At 43.0% G+C, this 21,753-nt stretch overlaps 2 protein-coding genes across 2 annotated transcripts; one reads left to right on the top strand and one right to left on the bottom strand.

Annotated features, from left to right (window-relative positions):
• The first annotated feature begins 1,358 nt into the window (after positions 1 to 1,358).
• E2F5 (E2F transcription factor 5) lies at positions 1,359 to 15,840 on the top strand. The gene is made up of 9 exons (XM_058040969.1): positions 1,359 to 1,484; positions 7,417 to 7,526; positions 8,172 to 8,335; positions 9,548 to 9,589; positions 11,400 to 11,464; positions 12,380 to 12,647; positions 13,369 to 13,569; positions 14,003 to 14,047; positions 15,109 to 15,840. Exons 1-9 carry the CDS (start codon positions 1,359 to 1,361, stop codon positions 15,216 to 15,218), a joined length of 1,131 nt encoding a protein of 376 aa, XP_057896952.1. The 3' UTR covers positions 15,219 to 15,840.
• Positions 15,801 to 21,457, bottom strand: RBIS (ribosomal biogenesis factor). The gene is made up of 3 exons (XM_058040981.1): positions 21,309 to 21,457; positions 17,813 to 17,929; positions 15,801 to 15,965 (listed from the first exon to the last, which is right to left on the bottom strand). The coding sequence occupies exons 1-3, from the start codon at positions 21,426 to 21,428 to the stop codon at positions 15,897 to 15,899; spliced, it is 306 nt and encodes a 101-aa protein (XP_057896964.1). The 5' UTR covers positions 21,429 to 21,457; the 3' UTR covers positions 15,801 to 15,896.
• Between the last annotated feature and the right edge of the window lie 296 nt (positions 21,458 to 21,753).

Below are 21,753 nucleotides of genomic sequence, written 5' to 3'. Positions count from 1 at the left end.
AGTAATTGAATACCTGGAATGCACCAGGAAGTTAAAAGAACTTATTCTTGCCCTGATTCAATTTCTTAACATCTCTTCTGAGTTTTAACTCCAAAATTGTTGTTCTTAAACTTTCTGATTTCATCATAGGGAGTTGTTAATAGTTTTAACATGAATTCTTTCTATTCCTTGCTCTTGGCTCTGGAATTTCATATTACAGTACTTGGGAACATGCATTTGTTAGTAGTACTTGGAACATTTGTTTTCCTTGCAGATGACTCCATCTTTGGCATTGTTTCCCTCTTTATGCTTACATGGCTTCCTTAGAGCTTTTTAATAAGTGTTGAAATGATTTTTACCTTCAAAATGGTAAAATAATAAAGATACAGTGCAGGTGAAGGCTGCACTGAATTTACCTAATCACAATTTCTACCCAGCATAACTGAAAGAGATAACTTAATAAAATCAATAAATAAATTTAATTCAATAAAAATATAAACAAAATGTGAACACTGATCTTGTCAGATGCAAAGCATGCTCTTATGCATTAATCGTGACAATTTAAAATGAATTCCATTACTAGACTCTGTTTGCATTTCTCGACTAGAGAATGATCTGTTTCAATCAATGTGAGTATGGAATCAAGAAATCCTTGGTTACTTGAGACCAGCAGGGCTGTGGTTCCAGGTGCAGAGTGTGTTACCACGCACGTTGCCCTGAACATGGGATTGCCTGTGCAGCTCATGCGTGCCGTGGCACACCCAGGGTACCGTGCCCCACTGCCGTGTGTGATGGTAGCTGCGGGTCTGCTCTTCTTGTACATCCCCCAAGTTCTCACACAGTACAGACTTTAAATCTTCTTTTATTCGACACTAACTGAGGGAAAGAGGTGGAAGGGGCTAGGTAAGCATCCAAAATTCCCTGTTCCCCTGGCCAGATCATCAGCGTGTCCTGTACCTGGTCTGGGAGGTGTGAAGAACAGCGTCTGCAATTAATCTAAGTGTTTTTATATCAAATGCAAACGGTGAAATGAGGGACAAGGAGCTATCGAGGGGGGGATAGGCAGACTCGCGGTAAGTATCTGGCCGACTCCAGGCCTGCGCTACCCGTCCGGGGGCCCTGAGCGAGAGCCGGGAGCAGCCCGAGCCAGCCAAGGGCTGCAGTCCCTCTCGCAGGCCGCGGGGCCGCCCACCCCGCTACGGCCGGAGGGGGCCGGGCCCGTCCGCAGCCGCAGCCCCGCGGCCGGACCGCGCCGGTGTCCAGGCAACGGCGGCGCCGTCACTTCCTGCGGGCCGCCCCTCCCGCCGCCGCGCTGGGCCGGGGGCCGCGCTCCCGCTCGGGCCGTTGCGGCGGTCGCGACACGTGGCCCCGCCGGCGGCATGGCCGCGGCGGCCGAGGCGGCGGGCGGCGGCAGCAGCCGCCACGAGAAGAGCCTGGGGCTGCTCACCACCAAGTTCGTGTCGCTGCTGCAGGAGGCCAAGGACGGCGTGCTGGACCTCAAAGCGGTGCGAGGGCGGGGGGGCGGCCGGCGGCACCGCCGGGCCCGGCCGGGCACAGGGCCCGCCGCGCTGCAGCCGGGGCGGCGCAGCGCTGGGGCCGGGCAGGGCCGCCCGCTCCCTCCTTCCTTCCTCCCTTCCTTCTCCCCCTACCGCCCGCCCGGCGTGGTGGGGCCTCCCCCGGCCGCTGACGGGCTGCGAGTGCCCGGTGATGGCTGACAGCCGCCGCGGTCTGCTAAAACACGCGTTCCGGCTTTTTATAAAGGGGTGTAAGGGGCACCGTGTGTTAAGTTTAACTTGCTGAGAGCGGTCTTATTTACTATGCCCTGTTTTGGGCTCTTCAGTAGAAAAAAGACACGGAGCAACTGCAGAGGGTCCAGCGGAGGGCTGCAAAGGTGATGTGGGGTCTGGAGCATCTCTTATGAGAAGAGACTGCGGGAGCTGGGCCCGTTTTGTCTGAAAAGAAAACACTGAGAACAGGTCTCATTAGTGCATATATATATACATATATATATATATATATATATATATATATATATATATATATATATATATATATATATATATATATATATATCCTATTGGTGCATGCCAAGAGGATGGTGCCAGATTCTTTCATAGTGCCCAGTGACAGGACGAGGAGCAATGACCATTAACTAAAGCACAGAAGTTTCGCCTCAACATGAGGAAGAACTTCTCTATGTTAAGGGTGGCAGAGCACTGGAACAAGCTGCCCAGGGAGGTCGTGGAGTCTCCCTCTCTGGAGACATTGAGAACCCACCTGGATGAGTTCCTGTGCACCTGCTCCGGGAGACCCTGCCTGGGTGGGGGTTGGACTAAATGATTTCCAGAGGTCCCTTCCTGCCCTAACAATACTGTGATTTCTTTGACTGCCCTGTGTTGCTGTCTGCACTGACTCAGTGTATGGGCTGCTGTTCAAACCTGTTTCTGCCCCACCCCCCTCCTTTAAGCAAGAGAAAACCATGTTAAAAAACAGACCATAGCTGCCTGATGCTTTCTATTATGTGTGAATGAAAGACGCTGAATTGGCATAGGAGTGACAAATGATTGTCACCCAGCTCTGCAGCCAGCCTACTGCCCTTCAAGGCATGCCTTGGGGTGCAATGTCTGGAGCCTCTCCAGTGATGCCCTGGGACCAGCCCACCTTGGTGGGGCCCAGTGTTGCAGGAGGGATCCTCGCCGCTGTGTCCTGCCAGTTCCCTGGAGCTCGGGCCCTCTGGGCTGTCGGGTGTGCAGTGCATTGAAGCAAAGGTGTTAGCATAAGTGGTTAAGGTCGTCAGTGAACAGCTCAGGTGTTCAGCAAAGTGCAGCAAGAGGCTGGCTTGGTGCTCTGCTTGAAGTCCTTTCTGGAAAACTGACCTATTTTTTTGATTACTCTGCATAGGCTCCAGGAGGTGAATGGTGTTCTCAGAGCTTTTTTTGCGCATCCCTGTTCAGAGCAGTTGTACTTTGATGATGTTACTCTGGCTAATGAAACTTCAGGGTGTACAGGGAAGGACACTGATAGGTTTCATATTCTTCATTTAGTTATGCTGTGCTCTGGACAGGTTGATGAACTCCTTAATATTAGTTGTGTCTGTATCTAGCAAAACAGAATGAAGATGTCTAGATCTTTGGGATTGTTGTGCAGCTTCCTTTAGTGTCTGTCAAGTCCTGAGAGATATTCCAGGTCAATGTGAGAAGCAGAACTTCGGTTTGAAAGACGTCAGGCCCAAAAGCTTGGCTTTAAGTGCCAGAGAGAATTGACTTGAACAATAAAGTTGGACTGTGTAGTGGGATGCAGCAATGCTTCTTGTTCTCTGTAGTGAGAAAGGTACCTGCTCACAGGGAATGAAAGGGTTGATAGCCACAGAAGAGTTAAGTGGGCATTGCAGCCCATCAGGCATTTCTGCTCAGGACCTATTGGAGACTGGTTTCTGAATTAAATATTACAATTTGTTGTGCATTAACTGTTGGTACTTTCATAAGCAGTGAGTCAGAACTTATATTTCTGAAACTGCTCTTCTCCTAAATAAGCCATATATCTCAGCAAAAATGAAGACCAGTTTGTGTGTTTGTGTTAGGCCAGTGTGCTCAGGAAGCTGAAGAACAGGACAGCCTTGAAATGGAACAGAGCATTCCAAGAAATTATTCATGCAGTGACCGCCTTTAAGTGTGTCCCTGCTGGCTGGTATTGACTGTCTGATGTTGTGCTGCTGATTGGTATTTCTGTAGCAAAACCATCACTAGAAAGAAAATAAAATTTGAAAACAGGTGGATTTCCAGCTTTGTGATTTAGCAACTGAGAAGGAAAATCTGTTCTATAGGACATTTTCTAGTGATTTTTAATACCTCTATAATTATAGTTTAGCAGGGTGTAAGAGGAAGCTGTGAAAATGTTTTAGTGCTGGACACTGGTAGCATCTGAGAAATTGTGGGAGTGGAAATGAGAATTTTCTTCACTTGAAATTTGAATTTTGTATTTACTTGAAAATCCAACAGCGGTTCTAAAATAATGATATACTTGACATGGAATAGCCCTACATAAAGAGATTTAGTTATGGAATTAAGTGTAAAACGCTACGGGGTGACATAGAAGGGAAAGAAAACTAGATTTCTATCTGCAGCAACCCATGAATTGCAGGGAAGAGAGAAGAAGAGCAAGATGAGTGAATAAGGGATAAGCTACCTGAATGGATGGTGTTCATACTATACAATACTTGTGCCCTAATTTCTTAAGTGGGCTTCGTTTCTGTCATACCATCCCTGCTCTGATGATGGTTAAATAGTGTTTCTGATCATGAGATAAAACTAAAAGCTACTTGTTTTAGAAGTGTGCTGGTCAGGAGCAAATAACTGCCTTACACTTGCTGTACTCCACAGAAGGAGTCTGTCTATTAGATTTTACATTCCCTTAGTCTTTATGTTGCAATGACATTCAGTACTTCTACATGCAATTTGGCAAGAGCACCATTCAGTTTAAAACTCTTCACAAACTGTTGACAGCCCTCTTAGGGAGAAAATGTTGTCCTGTGGTACAGGCAGAGTTCAGAAGATGCAGGCCCTCTTTCCTTTGACAGACACATGGAGAGAGCAGGCAGGCAGTGCTGGCCCTTGTGCTGTGTTAGGGTTCTCAGTAAGGACTCTGCCTGGTGCTCTGAGTTCCTCCTCTCTCTAGGGCTAATGAAGCACATTGACAGCTGATGATTTCTGCTGCCTTTTGTCAGCTCCCAGGGAGCAAACGACTTGGTGGGGGGGCTACAAGCCCTCAATTTTCCTAGCCTTTCTTGCTTATTTCTGGGTATGTGTGCCTGCCTGCAGCTGAACCTGTGCTGTACAGTGTGTTTTCTGTATTCCAGGAGCTGCACGATTGGATGTATGCAGAACCATAGCTCTGTGCTTAGATACTTTATTCCAGCTCTGAACCTGTCTATGCACTCATGAGTGCTTGTCTTGAATGCATATTTAATGAAAGTATGAGGAGATATTAGAGCAATAAGGATAGACTTCAGCAGCTTAACATTAGAAGAATTTTATAAAAGAGCTCTGGATGTGGAAGCTATGTCCACCCATGTTAGCAGGGCCATTGTTGCAGATGTCCCTTTCTTGACACAGGCTAAGAAGATATGAGTTTTAACAGTGTTTTTTGACAGCAGATTTGTGTCATAAAGGTCTTTTAATTATTTAAATTATTACTGAATTGTTTCTGTGGAAGACTGAACTTAATTTCAGATCCATGTACCTGGCAGATGGTATCACACTGATAACTGCTAGGATGTCAAGGAGGAACTTCTCAATTGCTTTTTAAAATATCTGTGAAATTTTTAAAAGATAATTAGATTACAAGGTCTGTACCAGAAAGCTAGTGAATGTCTGGATTACATTTCTCAGCTTGGGAACTGGCCCCAGCTTGTGTTGGAACTCTTGTTGTAAGTAGTTGAATTTCATAGAAGTGATTGAATTGTATACAGGGATAGTCAAGTCAAATACCTATGTAACTGTGCTGTTCATTTTCCTATGACATGAGCCCCTGTCCTGGGGATCTGGAGCTGGTCGTCGTGAATCTGCTGCTGGTGTTCATGCATGGGAGCTGTGCTTTGGGCATACAAAATGCAGTAGCATTTAGAGTGGAACAATTACTTCAACTTTGAAACATTTGAAATTTGAAATTGGACACTCAGAAGAAATAACTTCTTTTTTCTTTCTTTCTTTTTTAATATCTTAAGCTTTGGTTTCATAGCTCCAGATTTGTACTTTGGTATCTTTTGCTACCAGTACAGTTTGAAAATACATTAAGATTAGTAAAGCATTTATATTTTGTAGACAGGCCTTTGGGAAAATTTCAAGAGGTAATGAAATCTATCTCCAGAGCAGTTTCTTTATTGTTCAAGCCATGAGTAATATACTAAGTTCTAGGTAAATATGTGGAGCAGTGGGAAAAAAGCAGGAAGTTGAATAGCATCTGTGTGTGCTGTCCATTCCTTGCACCGAATAATGTAAACAGCCTCTAGAATAACTGAAGGCTGTGAGATGTATGGGGTGCTGAGAGTGTACATATGCACTTGGAAGCAGGGTGTACATATGCAGCAGAAATAGCAGGTGCATACCTACTGAAACAAGTGATCAAAGAGCCTGCTTCCTTGGAGGGAACTAAACTGCAATATGTGTTTGCATGCATCTTTTGTTAGTTAAGAAAATGTTTTAAAAGACTTACACAGAAGACCATACAAAAGATAAATGCTGCTAATGGTGCCAGTGGAAACAGTGTTTAGTGGGTACATTACAGTCAAGGAGGAATGGCAGTGTTTATAATAACTTCATGGCTATAAGAGTATTTTTGATAATCCTTGTTCTTTCTTTTTATCCTTTCAACTTTATTTCAGTTGCAAAAGGTAATTGTACTATTAAGCCAAGAAATTTCGTTTTCCTTCCAGGTTATGGCTGTCTCAAGCTGTACCTTTCACATACACTTACAAAAAGCGTACATTTACAGATTGTTGGGACGAACTGAAATAAATCATTATGTTCCTGTAGCAGAAATTATTTGCGGTTTTGCATTAGTTCAAATTCAGAAGTCTGCCTACTCTTCTCTTTATTTTTCTTCTATTTGTTTAATATATGCAATCCTATGTAGTGTTTGTATTTAAGTGTCCCAAGTAACTACAGCTGTGGAAGGCATGAGTAGCTCACTTGCTTATTTTATCTTAACTCCTTGCATCAGTTGCACAAAAGGAGAGAAGGAAGTAAAGCATGAAGTGGTTGCCTCTGCCTGATGCTGCTTTGCTCAGAGGGGCGAGGTGTGGCAGCCCTCAGAGGCACTGCACAGCTGGCTGTGTGGCAGCAGCAGCATCCCTGGCAGCTGTACCAGGCTGCTGGTGCTCGGTGTGGCATCAGGTGAGCCCTTGTGCCCTGCAGGGGGCATTTGTGCAGGGACAATGCTGGCCTTAAATACTGCAGCTCTCCTGCAGCCACCTTGTGAAACTACAGCCCTGTTTCGTATCCTAGCACCACTGAATCCAAACAAAGGCTCTAATACCTTGAATGTCAGTGGAAGGAATGATAAACTTATTATGTCCTTCAAGCTTCAGAGGCTTGCCCCACTGCAAGGTGTTGCTGCCTGCCTTCCATACCTTTTCCTGCCCTCCAGAAAGAGCATGGCAGGCTCCTCCATGCAGTTGAATATGTTCCAGATACAGACCATGGTCTTTGCACCCCTGTGAGCTCCTTTCTCTGTTAGGGGATAGCCTGTTGGCCTTCAGCCAGGGGACTGCTGCCTGTGCTTTGTAGCACTGCCTGCAGGTGCTGAACTTCAGAACTCATTGTTGGTGTTGGGCTCTTGTAGAATGGAGCCTTCTCCTTTTGAAATTACATTAGATGGCATTTTTCCAAGGGAGTGGCTTTCCCTCAGCATGCAAGTTGCTGATACTTGTTCTCTCAACAGGCTGCCGATACGCTTGCTGTGAGGCAGAAGAGAAGGATCTATGATATCACCAACGTTCTGGAGGGGATTGATCTCATTGAGAAGAAGTCAAAAAACAGCATTCAGTGGAAGTAAGTTATGTCAGTTCTGCAAATTTTCACATACTTAAGAGCAACAAAAATTAACTCTACTTCTTCTGACTAGATATGACACCATAAAATTAACACTGCTAATCAATGAGCAATGTGATGTTGTAGAAGTACAATAAATTTGCAAATTAACTGTATTTGTTTTCCCTTTAACTTGTTTCTGTGATATATAAAACAAAATTTAAAGCCCACAGAAGGGAATCTTTCAGAAATCTTGTAGTGCTACTTTATAACTAGCACTTGTAGTTGAAAAATTCTCCCTGAAGGAATTTGGGAGAGCTATCAAGACACACTGTCTCTGCCTACCTGCCCTACCACAGTCCATGCCTGTTTTCTCTTAGGTCCTGAAGGTAAAAGCTCAAGATAAGGATTCTAGGGGAAGGAGCTAGGGCCTGCAAAACAGTTCCAAAAGAAGATAAGTTTTTGTAGAAGAAAATTCTAAATTTGATCTGAATTAAAGAATTTTCATTTTCCTGTCAAAAAACTACTGGGAGGTTAAATGTTCATTTCCTTCATATTTAATATTAGTAGATTTTCCAAATGTTGAAAATAGTCTTAAGAAATTATCATTGGATGTTTGCATTAGATTTTTACCTGTGGTTTCATGAACCCTTGTACCTTTTTAAGAGGAGTAGGTGCTGGCTGCAATACAAAAGAGGTCATAGACAGGCTGAGGTATCTGGAAGCTGAAATTGAAGATTTAGAGCTAAAAGAAAAAGAATTGGATCAGCAGAAATTGTGGCTTCAGCAAAGTATCAAGAACGTCATGGATGATTCTACAAACCACCAATATCCTTTTAAATTAATTGTGTGCATTTTGGATCTAGAATGAAAGCAACAGTTAAAGTGTAGGTAATGGATAAAGCATAATGTAACGCATTTAGCAAGGTAAGGCAAGATTTTTTCAGGTTTTTCTTCAACAAAAGAAGATATAAATCTTATTTATGTGACTTTTTAACTTCCATGACTGTGATTGGTAACATGAAAATAAGTTAGCGCATATATATATATATATATATATACAGCAGTAACTATTAAGTCAATAGCATAATCCTAGTGTCTTACTTGAAATTAGTGATACTGCTTTCCAGAACTTAAATTTATATTTTGTTACCAGTGCTTTACATTAATCTTTTTTGCTGCTTCATTCTTTTGAAAAGATTAAGCTATCACCCAAAGATAAATGGAGTTAACAAAGTCCTGAAGCTTGTTGGGTTTCAAACTGAAAAAAAAACATGCTGTATGTAAATAGCAGAGAGTTGCAGCTGCATTGCTTGTACGCATGTGTCTAGCTGTCTTGCAAAACAGACACCTGAGAATGGCAGCAGTAAAGTGCCCTTCCTATCTATAATACTGCTGATAAGTACTTAAAAATTACTGGAGTTTCTGTTCAGAAACTGTTTCTGTAAAATGGATTTTGTAGCAAAGGAGACTGAAGTTAAAGGTGAGGAAAAACTTCTGGTAGAGCTGACACTGGAATTGATCTGCCAGGGAGGTGGTGGAATATCTGTCACTGGAGGTTTTGCTGAAGAGGAAAGACAAACATCTGTCTGGAATGTCTGAACAATGGATTGATCCTACCCTGAGGCAGAGGATGGTAGATGAACTCTGAAGTTCCCTCTAGCAGTATTTTTGTGTGATTCTGGGAAATGCTGATATATACCTGAATTCTGTGTTGTCAAAATAGCCAGGTAAATGGTATTCTTCAAAACAAGGTTTTACATGTTCTTCTTTTTTAGAAAAATCTTGTTCAAGCTACACAACTATTTTTCTTTCTGTATTTTATTTGCTGACACAGGTATTTTCTTTAAAACACAGAACTCTTGTTATTTGTAATGAGCCATTCTGAAAGTCAAAAATAATGCCTTGATTACACCTCTAACAATTATCCTCTAACCTTTAATAATGCTATAGTTTAGGCTTAGGTTGGACAAACTTCTGAAGGGCAGCAAATACTAGTTTTATATTGTTTTAAGAAAAATGTTCCTTGACATAAATTACATTTTCATATGTCACCCATGAAGACATCTGCAACTGCTTCAATGGTAAGTTGCTGCTAGACTGTATTTCTAAAGTGAGCGATTTCTTAAAAAATAACTTGCTAACTAACTTGCTTTGTTCCTGCAAGTATTTTGAATTAAGAAATACTCAGTAGTGATCATTACTAGGTTGAGGTCTCATAATGTTCATGGCTACCAAGTTCTGGCATTTTCTAATTGTAGTCATAGATTGAATAGAATGGAAGCTCAGCTGGAGTCCTGGTTTTTGGTTTCTTTTTTGGTATTCATACTTTTCAGCAGCTTGCTATGGGCCATTAATGGAACCAGAGACAGGACTTGTTGGTCCAATCCTCCAGAAGAACCAGGAAGATCTAAATTTTGCATCATTTTCTGGTAGCAACTGTGACCAGACAGAGCTTGTGATGGTGTAGTATAAATAAGCCAGCAGAAGGTCAATGATGGGGCATTGCTACTAAATCTAAAGGATTCCTGTACAGGTGGTTGGAAGAAATTGCTGGGAAGTGCTAGCAGAGGTTACTTCCCTTGACATCATCTCCTGATCCTGGGGCACCCAAGGGAAGATTGTTGTTCAGCCTCCAGCTAGGCTCAAAACTGTCTTTTCTTTGCCACAAGGAAGACTTTTTTAAAATAAAAACGCAAGATTAGAAAACTACTGCAGAATTTAACAAAAATGGCCTGTTACTGGAAAGGTGTTAGTCATTACAAGACATGGAGGCAGTTGGCACAATGCTCACATAGTACTTCACCTAAGTGTTTCTTAGGAAGCAGAGAAAGAAAACTGTTACTCCAAATTAGTTATGAACAAAGAGGAAATCATGTGCAGGTAAGCAAGTAACCTGCATTATTGTGCCAGTGCTGTGCATGTCCGTGTGGTCCCCTAATTTTAACCAACACATTTTCATGTGCATAGTAAGCCACAGGTGAGTGTGACAGACAGCTGTTGGATCCCAGTTGTATGTGCTGTGGAAGCCATGAGCTTAGATATTTGGAAGTACTGGCACTGAAGATGAACATTAACCCCTCTTCTTCCTTTTGTTAAATCTCTGTGGTACCACCAGTCATCAAAGTCATAAACTGAGCTAGGCCAGAGGGCTGGTTTAGCTGAAGTTGTATGAGGAGTGGCTGAGGGAGCTGGGGTTGTTTACCCTGGTGAAAAGGAGGTTCAAGGGAGACCTTATCACTCTCTACAAGTACCTGAAAGGAGGCTGTAGCCAGGTGGGGGTCAGTCTCTTCTCCCAGGCAACCAGTGATAGGACAAGAGCATATGGCCTCAAGTTGCACCAGGGAGGTTCAGGTTGGACATCAGGAAAAATTTTTTCAAGAAACACTGGTTAAGCATTGAATCAGGCTACCCAGGAAGGTGGTGGAGTTGCTATCCATGGAGGTATTCAAGGAACAACTGGACATGACACTTAGTGCTGTGGTCTAGTTGACAAGGTGGTGATCAGTCAAAGGTTGGACTCAATGATCTTGGAGGTCTTTTCCAACCTAAATGATTCTTTGGTTCTGTGAAAAAAGGAGCTAGTTAAATATTTTCACCTTTTGTTATATGTACAACTAGAAGACAAATGGGTAAAGAATATGGTAAATCTTGTACTGTTGTGAGAAAAGGTTTTTGCAACTATGATCTTAGTGTTGGAATTCCCTGATTTATACTATGCAATGTACTTGGATCTTAGAGGGGCTGCACATGTCCTACCACAAGTTTACATATGCTAAATAACACAGTACTTTAAGTGACCTTACACAATTTCCAGATCTCATTTGAGTGGATACTATACAAGACTTAAGAAAAATACACTTAACACTTTCTTTAAAATTGCTGTTTAACCAGGAGATACACTTCTAGCAATTCAAGCACCTTGTGGTACACAATTAGAAGTACCTAGACCTGAAATGGTATGTACTGGTTTCTCGTTTACCTAAGTGTTCTAGAGCAATAGTGGCAAAGAACAGTTGTTTCAGAGCAGAGGATTTATCTCTATCCATGTCCAAGAAGAGGGGAGAAAGGAGTAGCATTGTTTAAGTTGAGAAGAGGGAGGCCAGACAGAGAAAAGTGAGTTTTGTACACTTAGATAGACTAATGGTAACCCTGCCTTCTATTAAAACCAAAATACACAAGTGTGTTTCTTCTTCTCTCTTGCTTTTAAAATGTTGCAGCTTTCAAAATAATGCATAGTTGTTATGAATTCTCTTGAGAACTCAGTGACTTTTATGTGTCAAATTTCTCTGTTATATTGTTAAAATGGATCTCTTTATGGAAAACGCCTTTTTGATTTAGTTTTAATATAATTTAGATTTAGTCTCATGGTACTAGACTGGATAGAGAAACAGACTGCAATCTCACTTTAGCCAAAAGGATTAAATTGGCAAGATTAAAGTAGGAGGCCAAATTATTTACTTCTGTCCATCTTTAACTTTTTTTGTTGTTGTTGCAGTGCTTGATTTTAAATAGTGTTTACATAGCTGGGAGAGAGCATGGTAGGAAGCGTGATAGCCACTGTGCTTATAGAAGGCTGAAATTCACTTGAGAAGTTTCACAAGCTATTTTTAGCGAGGCTAAGCACAGTCTTAATATCAGTAAAAGCATTCAAGGCTAGAGCCATGAAGCTGATCAGTGGTACTGTCTTTGTCCATCTCTGCTGAATCAGTTCAGGCAATGGTAAGGTTCTCTGCACGTTAGCAGCTGTGATGTTGGATTTTGGGTTTTTTTCATTTTGTTGAGGACTAAAACAGCTGATCTTAATCTTCATCACTTTGTAGAGTTCCAAGTTCTCAAAGAACACTAACTTTCATAATACACCATTTTTACAGGGACAGAATGGACAGAATAAATACCAGATCAATCTTAAAAGTAGTTCAGGACCTATCCATGTGCTGCTTATAAACAAAGAATCAAGCTCCTCCGAGCCCACGGTGTTTCCAGTTCCTCCACCTGATGACCTTGCACAGCCCCCATCTCAGCCTGCAGCTCCAGTGACTCCACTTAAACCAGCTGCAGCTCCTCCAAATCCCCCAGAACAACGTGAGCTGAACCAAGGGCAGGAGTTACCACCAGCAGCAGCTGCGGACACACCATCAGGTGGATCCCCGGGTTTTCCTGTCTCTGGTGGGTGGGGGAGGAAGGCAGCTGGAGGGAAAAAAGAAAGTGTTAAGAAAGGTGGTAGACAAAGATCAAGAATTATAGCAGCTGTCCATTAAAAAACTACTCCAGGGCCTTTTTAACAGCTCTCAGGAGGTTACAGACACCTCTTCTGTCTGATGAAAGAGATGCTTCCCTCACATCTTACCATCTTACACTGAACAGGTTTTGGATGTAATCCTGTTAATTATTCTGAGGTGCTTCTCCAGAATGCATTATGAAGCAAAATTGCAAACCTCTTGACGGAGGAGGATATGATTTGAACGCGTACCTTTTAATGAGATTGATAATGCAGGCACCAGTTCCAGCTATTGTACCACAAGGTCGCTTACCTTCTTCCACATAGCCACAGTAAGAGGCTGCCTGAATATCAGGTACTTTTTTCACAGTAATAGTAAATTAATAGGTAATAGGAAAAGATTTAAGAAAATGCTGTATTACAACTGCATTCCTGAGGGGTCCTGATTACCTTCACTGACCTTTAATTGACCTTCAATTAATTGACAATTAATTGAATTGTGACTGTGACTGTAGAAGGGGAAGACTCCTCTCACCTGATCTGAGACATTGGCCATATTCTCCCTCAAAAGACAAAGCTGGGGGCAGGTGCTGCGTTCTGTTTCACTGTAACAGACTTTAACATGCCTTCCTGTCCGTGTAGATGGCAGCGCCCAGCAGGACAGCACAGCCCCTGCCGCCCCTTATTCCAGCCTTCCGGAGCCAGAGCTCTATCCCAGCCTGTCTGGAGACAGTGCCCAAGCCTCAGCCAGCTCCAGTGACTACCAGAACTTGCTGCCTCTGGATGTCAACTGCATTCTCAAGCCAAACTCATTTGACATTGCAAAGATGGAGGAGCCTGCAGGTAGGAAGCAGTAGTTCCTGTTTAAAGATTTCCCTGGTTCCCTGAGCCCTTCTTTGTGACCAAATTACCAGTGAGTTACACAGAGGAAAAAACCAGGTCTCTGTTTATCTTCTAATGAAGCAACTGGGGAGCATACTAATTTTGAACAATTGAGTTTCTTTGCCACCAGATAAGCCTCATGGTACACCATGATATATATAGTTCTTGAGTTTTAAAGAGTTAAGTCAGAAAAATGTATTGGGGGGAAAAACTGAGGGAGACAAAGATAAGTATATTTTACATGTACATGGCATACTTTTTCTGCAGCTCCTACACTGCACAAGCCATAGTGTACTTGTCAATTCAGTGTTTTAATGCAAAGAATGTTTTGACTGCTATAAACACATAGTGAAAAACCCCACATACATAAAGCATGTGCTCCTGTCTTTCACAGGAAATATCAGTGGAGATATTATTGATGAACTCATGTCTTCTGATGGTAAGTATTTAGCATCTTTTCTAATAATCACAAGTAGCAGCCTGATTTTTGTGTGAACAGCACTTAGAAGGCATCTGTTAAATCTGATGCCAAGAGTCAGTATGAAACTACTTCTTTCCCACATTGCCTCCTCTGTCACTCTTGTCTTTGCTGCCCTTTCTATTCCCTGCAAGTTTTATTTAACAGACAAAACAGGAAAACCTTAATCCAAAAGCACTTACTTGCATGAATAACCCACCAGTACTTAATTTAGGGAAAAAGAAAGAACAAGCTGATGACTAGTGTGCTGCCTTAAAATATAAATCTGGTTTAATTCTATTCTGCCTAAAGCTTTGTGCTTTGAATAAGTATTTCAGAATATAGTTCTGGATGCAGACTGATACATGTGCATCTGTGGTACACTAACGGAACAAGTGTCACCCATTTCTGTTCTTGCACGTCTTTGGCCATGAGTGCAGCACTGAACCACAGCTACTACAGAATTCATGTGCTCCTACCTCTCTGCCACTCTCACTGATGTGGCAGGCAAAGAGGTGAACTCAACTTGCTTTTGCTCCTTTTGCCCTGTATTCTTTAAGGCCTGTAATAATATCTGCCCCTCAAGCAGACCACTTCTGGGCTCGTCCAGAAAGAGATGTGGTTGTAAGATCCAAGGGGCAAGATGGGATTCTGTGAACGTGCCAGTATGTGGTTAACATGGAAAGAGGCTGTGCTACTAGAGCAAGGATGTAGATAAAGAAATATAAATTATGGCTTGATGGTTAAAGTTTTCAAAAGCTCCTCAGGAACTCTGTTGCAGAAGAAATTAAACCCATATTCCACAGCTATCACTCCACTTCAGCAAACTGACCTAAAATACCAAGCCAAAAATGGCAGATAGATCACTTACTGCCTTAGTTTGAATGCAGTACAGGTTTTCATGGTATGTATCTCAGTGAGCTTGTCAGATTATCAAGATTATTTTAATTATTAAGACTAACCCTTATGACAAACGTACTGAAATGTGATAGGGCTGATTTTCCAAGTGTTTTAATTTAAACTAAACTGTTCCTGCTTTACAGTTTTTCCTCTCTTACGACTCTCTCCTACTCCCGGAGATGACTACAACTTTAACCTGGATGATAATGAAGGAGTCTGTGATCTCTTTGATGTGCAGATACTAAATTATTAGATATTATGTCAACCAGACTACTTATCTACCTCTAACTGTAACAATCTAGACTTCTTCATAACCTAAGTATTTGAATAATGAATGTATAACTTCTTAGTTCACTGACTCTGGGAGTATATTTCCTTTTGCTTCCTTTAACTACTTCACAAAACAAATTCAAGAACATTAAAAAAGGGCTCTTATCAAAAATTCTGGCACTTTTTCACCTGAGTGTGTTTCTGTCTAAGCCAACTGTTTGGAGCTTTCTTTAGTAAGAAAAGTGAAAATACTTCATAACTTTTTGATCATTTTTTAAAAAATGATTAGTCTTCTTGCTCACAGTTAACAGCATTTTCTTTGAAGCTTTACTGCCAAGAAGCTTTCTGTTTTTTAACTTTTCAAACAATTTTGAAGCTTTCACTGCCAAGTTGAAAAGTGAAGGGTTATCAACTTGAGTTATGCTAAACTGTTTCAGTGAACCAATTTTGTGAAGTGCCTTCTGTTTTAGCACTTTAAGTTTCTCACACTGACTTCTGACATTCCACTTTCCTAGATGATAGGAAAGGTCTGTTTGTAGTTTGTATTGAAGTGTGCCAATACTTGTATATTAACAAGATTTTTTTAATAAAATTGTGCAAACAAAGCCATCAGTATTTGTGGTCTTTCATTTCTTGCAACCCCTTCATTGTCCATTTTGCATTACAATTGAGATAACAGGTTTGTGGCAGCATCCACGTTTGCTGGTTCCTCTTCCAGATTTGTGGAAACCTGGAAAAAAAAAGAGTTTCAGTTTAAAGCAGAAAACAACTTCTTTTTATTCTGCTTGGAAAAAAAAAAAACCAAACCAGACTAAATAAATATCCATTGGCCAGAAGATTAGACTTTTATATATTTAATTTCAGCTAATTTTGCAGTTATACTTCAATAACTTGGGGGGATTGCAGGATACACTGAAGTTGATATGTAAGCAGAAAATGCTTTGTGCTTTGGGAGCGTTGTACCAGTAACACACACAGCCCAACTGAGACAGGCTCAGCTTTTAGAACACAACTGCTCTCAACAACACTTCTGCAACTTTGGAGAAAGTACTGTAACAGCCTGAGTGGTGTAGAGCCCTACTAGCACAGGAGCAGTAGTACAGTCTGAATTCTTGGAGGAATAAATAACAAGCCAGCAGGGACAGGACCACTGGCTCCAACGGCCTTGAAATCCTGGCTTGGCTTCATCCTGTGCTGACAGCACTGTCACTTATGTTTCATTTTTCCCTCAGCCTCTCCTTAAGGTATTTGACACTTGTTTAGTTGCTCCCAGCTGTACAGAAACTTGATCACCTCAGGCATACTGACAACTCATGTCCACTTCTCCAAACTCCAGCTTCCCCCAACAGCAGGATGGATTCATCTGCATCTCATCCTGAAGGACTGCTTTCTCTCCCTGAAACTGTGCCTAGAGCATCAGTCAGCAGAAGGAGTTTACATGGAGGAACTTGTCAGGCATTAAACTTTTATGAATTAATTCTTGTGCAAGACTGCAGGTAGGCCTGCATTAAAAAAAAAAAAAAACTAGAGAAAGGCAAGAGAAATGCTGTCTTGAACCCCAGGTGCTGCAGGCAAAACCTCTACTACAGAAATTGCTGCTTCAGGTGTTGGTCCTTCTGATGAGGTAATACAAGGCTTAGGAATCAGGAACAAAGAGAGGCAGAACTGTTTGTTTCAAAGCACTGTCAGGAGCTTCAGGTAGGGAACAGCCAGGTTAGTCCTCCTTGTGTGTATTCATGTAGAGATACAAGTTTCAAATCAAGGGATGGAGTTGGGACTAAAAAAAACAGTAAGAAATCAGCTAGAATGTAATTTTAAAATATGCTTTTGAAGTGTGCTTCAGCATGGCTGCCACCCTCTTCTCGCTCTACTTTAGTAGTTTTGTAGAATTTGAACATGCTAACTAGGTTTCAGCATTGCCACACAAATGAAATTCATCAAACTGAGATTCTAGCTTTAAATCAACTGCATGAATTCACAGAATATTCTGAAGTGGAAGGGACCCACAAGGATCATCAAGTCCAACTCTTAAGTAAATGGCCATTAAAAGGGTTGAACTCAGCACCTTGGTATTACCAGCACTGTCACAGACATCCTTTGTGGAAAATCCTTTTTTTAGGATTTTTCCCTCTTCTGGGAAGCTGAGGCCCCAGAAAGAGAATGTAAACAATGGTTATCTGCTGCTGTGGAATGCAACAGGTGCACCTGTGATTGGCCCATGTGCCATGTTTACAATTAAGGGCCAATCAGGGGCCAAGCGCTCTCTGGGACAGATCAGAGAGAGCTCTGTTGTTGATTCATTCCTATTTTATTCTTAGACAGCAAGCTTCTGAACTTTCCTCTCTATTCCTTTTAGTATAGTTTTAATGTATTATATATCATAAATTAATAAATCCAGCCTTCTGATCATGAAGTCAAGATTCTCGTCTATCTCTTCACCCCTGAGGAACCCTTGCAAGCCCTGTAACAGCACCACACTGACCAACTGAGCTATTGCCTGCAGCCTAAGAGACACATTATAATGCTTTAAACACACATTCTTTTCATTCTGTTCAGATTTTTACAAAGGGAAATTACCTGCTGAATGTTCTGAGGTTCTGCTGTGGTACCTTTTGATAGCTGCCGGATTTCTTTCTGAACTTCAGCAAATGCTTTATTTATTGTGCTAACTTTTTCCGCATTTTTAATGTTTATCTGGGAGAGAAAAAAATACATATGTTAGTATTTTTAGCAAAAATTCCACTGATGTGAAACAGCCCCATTTTTGTGCAATTATTATGCAGCCAGTGTTACAGGCTTTTTGGTGTGTTTTACCTGTTACTTCATTAGGTCATCTAGCTGTGTACTAATAAATTCAAAATTAAGAGTTAAACTTGCTCTACGGGAATGGGAGCCCATAGTGATCCAGAAGGAAAACACAAAGAAAACAAAAGTCTACACTGCTACACCAGCCTCAGCTCCTCTTAGCTGGAATGAAGTCCCAGGAAGGGTTCCTTCCTTCCTCTCTTTGGTGAACTGACCCTGGCTGGATGCCAGGTGCCCACCAAAGCCACTCCATCGCTGCCTTCTCCAGCTGGGCAGGGGACAGGAAATAAAATGAAAGGCTCATGGGTAGAGATAAGGGCAGAGAAAGATCACTCACCAGTTGCCATCACAGGCAGAACAGACTCAACTGAACTTGGGGAAAATGAATTTAATTTGTTGTCAAACAAATGCTGCAGAGGAATCTCAGCTCAGACACCTGGAGCACCTCTTCCCACTCCTTCTTCACTGACCTTGGTGTTTGCAGGGCTGTTTCTTTAAAAAATTCTCACTCCCCTATTCTGACTGCTGCTGGTGGTACGCTTCTGAACTACATCAACCCAGAGGCACTGCCAGTACCTGATGGGCTCTGCCTTGGCCAGCAGCATGTCCATCCTGAAGCCAGCTGGCATTGGCCCTTTCAGACATAAGGGAAGCTTCTGGCAGCTTTTTAGAGAAGCCAAGCCTGTAGCCCCTCAAACCAAATACAATTTGTAAATTATTTTAGTATGCTGAATTTCTTCCAGTAGCTTACCTTCATCATCACACCTTGCATCCTAACTGTTCATACTGTAGGTCTGGCCAACAATGTCTGCCACAGCATTGAAGGAAACTCTGCAGCTGTAGCAGAGTGGAATGTGTATCTCTGGGCACCTCAGCCTCTCTTTTAGCCCAAGTTTGCCTTTATAAGTTATTTCATAAAAGATTTTACTTTCAAAGAGGAAGTGCTAGAATATGGACATGTGTTGCACTCTGGGGACAGCTGTCTGTGGTAGAAGAGCAGGGTGGATGCAAGAGGGCATAAACTCTCACTACTGCAGCAAAGGAAGATTCAGCTGATCTGAGCCCTAGCACCTGTTGCTTCCAAAGTTTGGAACAGGATCACAGCCAGGTAATAACCTATTGCAACCCCAAATCTCAGCATACCTACTGCTGTTCAATGGGCATCCCCATAGTTGATCTCCGAGCAATTTAAACAGGCAGGAGCAAACTGTGAATGGTTACACATATTCATTTTACTTTCAAAGCCTCCATAATTTCAGAGCACCTATACAGTAACAATTCCATTCTCACTGACCACAAAAACCAGAAATAAGAAGCAGTGGGCAATGAGGCTGATAGAACAGGCCTGCTCAGATGAACACTTTCACTGGGACAGTGACTGGAGAAATACAGCCCCAGCTCCCAGCTCTGATCAGAGTGGATGGACTGTTGGTAATATGATGTACAAAGACCACGTGTTCAGTCAGGGCTTGTCACCATCTTCCAGCTTCACAGGGGTTTTAGAAGGTTCCAGTCAGTTTTAATGGTGATATCCTCAAGCAGTCGGGCAGGACTTGTTCACAGAAAGAGGCTCTATAGCTAGCATGGTACCTACATCAAAAGTTGTCTGAACAGTTACAATGAGCTTATAGCTATTAATGAGTAAATTCATTTTAGCAACCTTTTTTTCTGAGCATCTTCTTATACTGCTTAACGATAAGTAAATCACATTAAGCCCAAAGGCTTAATGCATTAAAGAACACAGCTTCAAACACAGAGAATAAAATTTTACTCCTAATAAGCTTTTCAAGACTATGAAACTCAGACATTTCATGAATATGATTTTAAACCTGTTTCTCCCTTTATTATACAGAACAGTCTAGACTAAGAGAAGATGTGACGCCAGCAACATGAAATTGTTTTTTGTAAAGTTTGTTCCTGTGTGTCCGCCAGATTAATTTGTCAAGTGGAGCTTGCAGGAGAAAATCTGAAACGGCCTTTTTTTAAAAAGCCATTTACTTGTGTTTCCCTAGCAGACTGCAACTGCATCAAATGGAGAAAACAAGCCACTATCTGCTTTTACTATTTCTACTACCAGATGCTTTTTTAGAGGGACAGGTGAACTCTTGCAGAACACACACCTCAGGCTGGAGGCAGGCTTTGAGAAGAAAACATATAATGACTCACTGCTCACAACAGGAAAACTCTTGCTTAGATCACCCCCATCCCTATTCCCCTGCACTGCTCCCTACTCCAGACCCACTCTCTTCTGGGCTGTGCTCTTCTACAGACACCAAAATAACAACATTATTTTTGCTTCTTTGTTCTTCTATTGCTTTAATATGTTAAACTGGTGTACAGAAGCATCTACAGAGCACCACAGCCATATAAGGGGCAAAAAAGGGGCAGAGAGGAATTAAGAGCAAAACATCCAGCAATGCACACTCCTAGCTATGTTCACTGCATCTCACTGACAGTTTTACTTGACAGTTGAGGCAAATAAACAGCTACTGGATCAGAAAAGGCTCCATCCTTTCTGGTTCTTCCCCACCAAAATGCTTCTCTCTGCATTCATTCATTCAAAATTAACTTTGTTCAGCTCACCAACCCAGCACATAAAAATGCAAAATGTATTTTTAATGCCTTTTACTGCTGATTTAGCGAGTTGAGTCACCTAGTGGGCGTAGAGTTCCTGAGCCAGCATCAAGGAGAGCTGTGGGAATGTAGCCCAGAGCCTGGCACAGGGATCCCGTCCTGGGACAAGGAACGTGATGGAAAGGAGCAGGACTTCCCCTTGTTAGTAGTACTAACTATGGCCAGTGGTTCGGATCAAGGCATTTTGTTAAACTCTACCCTGAATTACACCCTCAGCGACGCTGTGAATGCAGTCCGGTGAAGGCGAACTCGCTGAACTGCGGATGCGCCCTTGGGCATCGCATTCCCGAGGACAAGGCGCGACACTGTCAGACTCTTCCCAGACGGCACCCTCAAGCACAGCCCGATGCCTCCTGCGGCATATGCCTGCGGATTAGTCAAATGAACTTCCTGTGATCCTCTTTTTCCAGATGACATCCACATACAAACCTAATTTTCGGGTGATAATCGTGCACTTTGCCGTTTTGTGCCCGGACGCACACTGCCCCTAAAACAGCTCGATTTATTCACTTCCGAGCGCTTGCTGCGCCGCGCACCGAGGTCGAAGGGGAGGAATCCCCGCCGGGCCGAGGCCTCCCGCGGCGCCGCAGCAGGGCAGGGGCCCTCCCCGTGGTGGGGCTGCCGCAGCACTCACCTGCTTCAGCCCGGAGGTGACGGGTCGCGCCTTGCCCTTGGCCTTGGCCTTGAGCACGCCGCTGCGGGCGATGCGGAACACACTGCCGGCCTTGGCGGCCCCGCCGCGGCTCTTGCCCATGGCGGCGGCAGCGGCGCGCGGGCGGGTGACGTCACAGGCGGCTGTGACGCAGGGAGCCACCAAAGGCCCACAGCGCCGCGCGGGGCCGGCAGGGGGCGTGCGCCGCCTCGGGAGGGCGCTGTGCAGCCGCACCGGGGAGCGGGAGTGGCGCTGTCCCTGTCCCTGTCCCTGTCCCTGTCCCTGTCCCTGTCCCTGTCCCTGTCCCTGTCCCTGTCCCTGTCCCTGTCTGGTCCCGGAGTCAGCCTCGCCCCGGCCCTGCTTGTCTCTCCCGCGCCTTCGCACCCAGCTTTTGCAGCATGGGAAAGCTGAGAGCTCCTTGGCGCGC

Source organism: Melospiza georgiana, chromosome 1, assembly GCF_028018845.1.
Source record: "Melospiza georgiana isolate bMelGeo1 chromosome 1, bMelGeo1.pri, whole genome shotgun sequence".
NCBI classification, from domain to species: Eukaryota; Metazoa; Chordata; class Aves; order Passeriformes; family Passerellidae; genus Melospiza; species Melospiza georgiana.
This window is presented reverse-complemented; position numbering and strand designations above follow the sequence as displayed.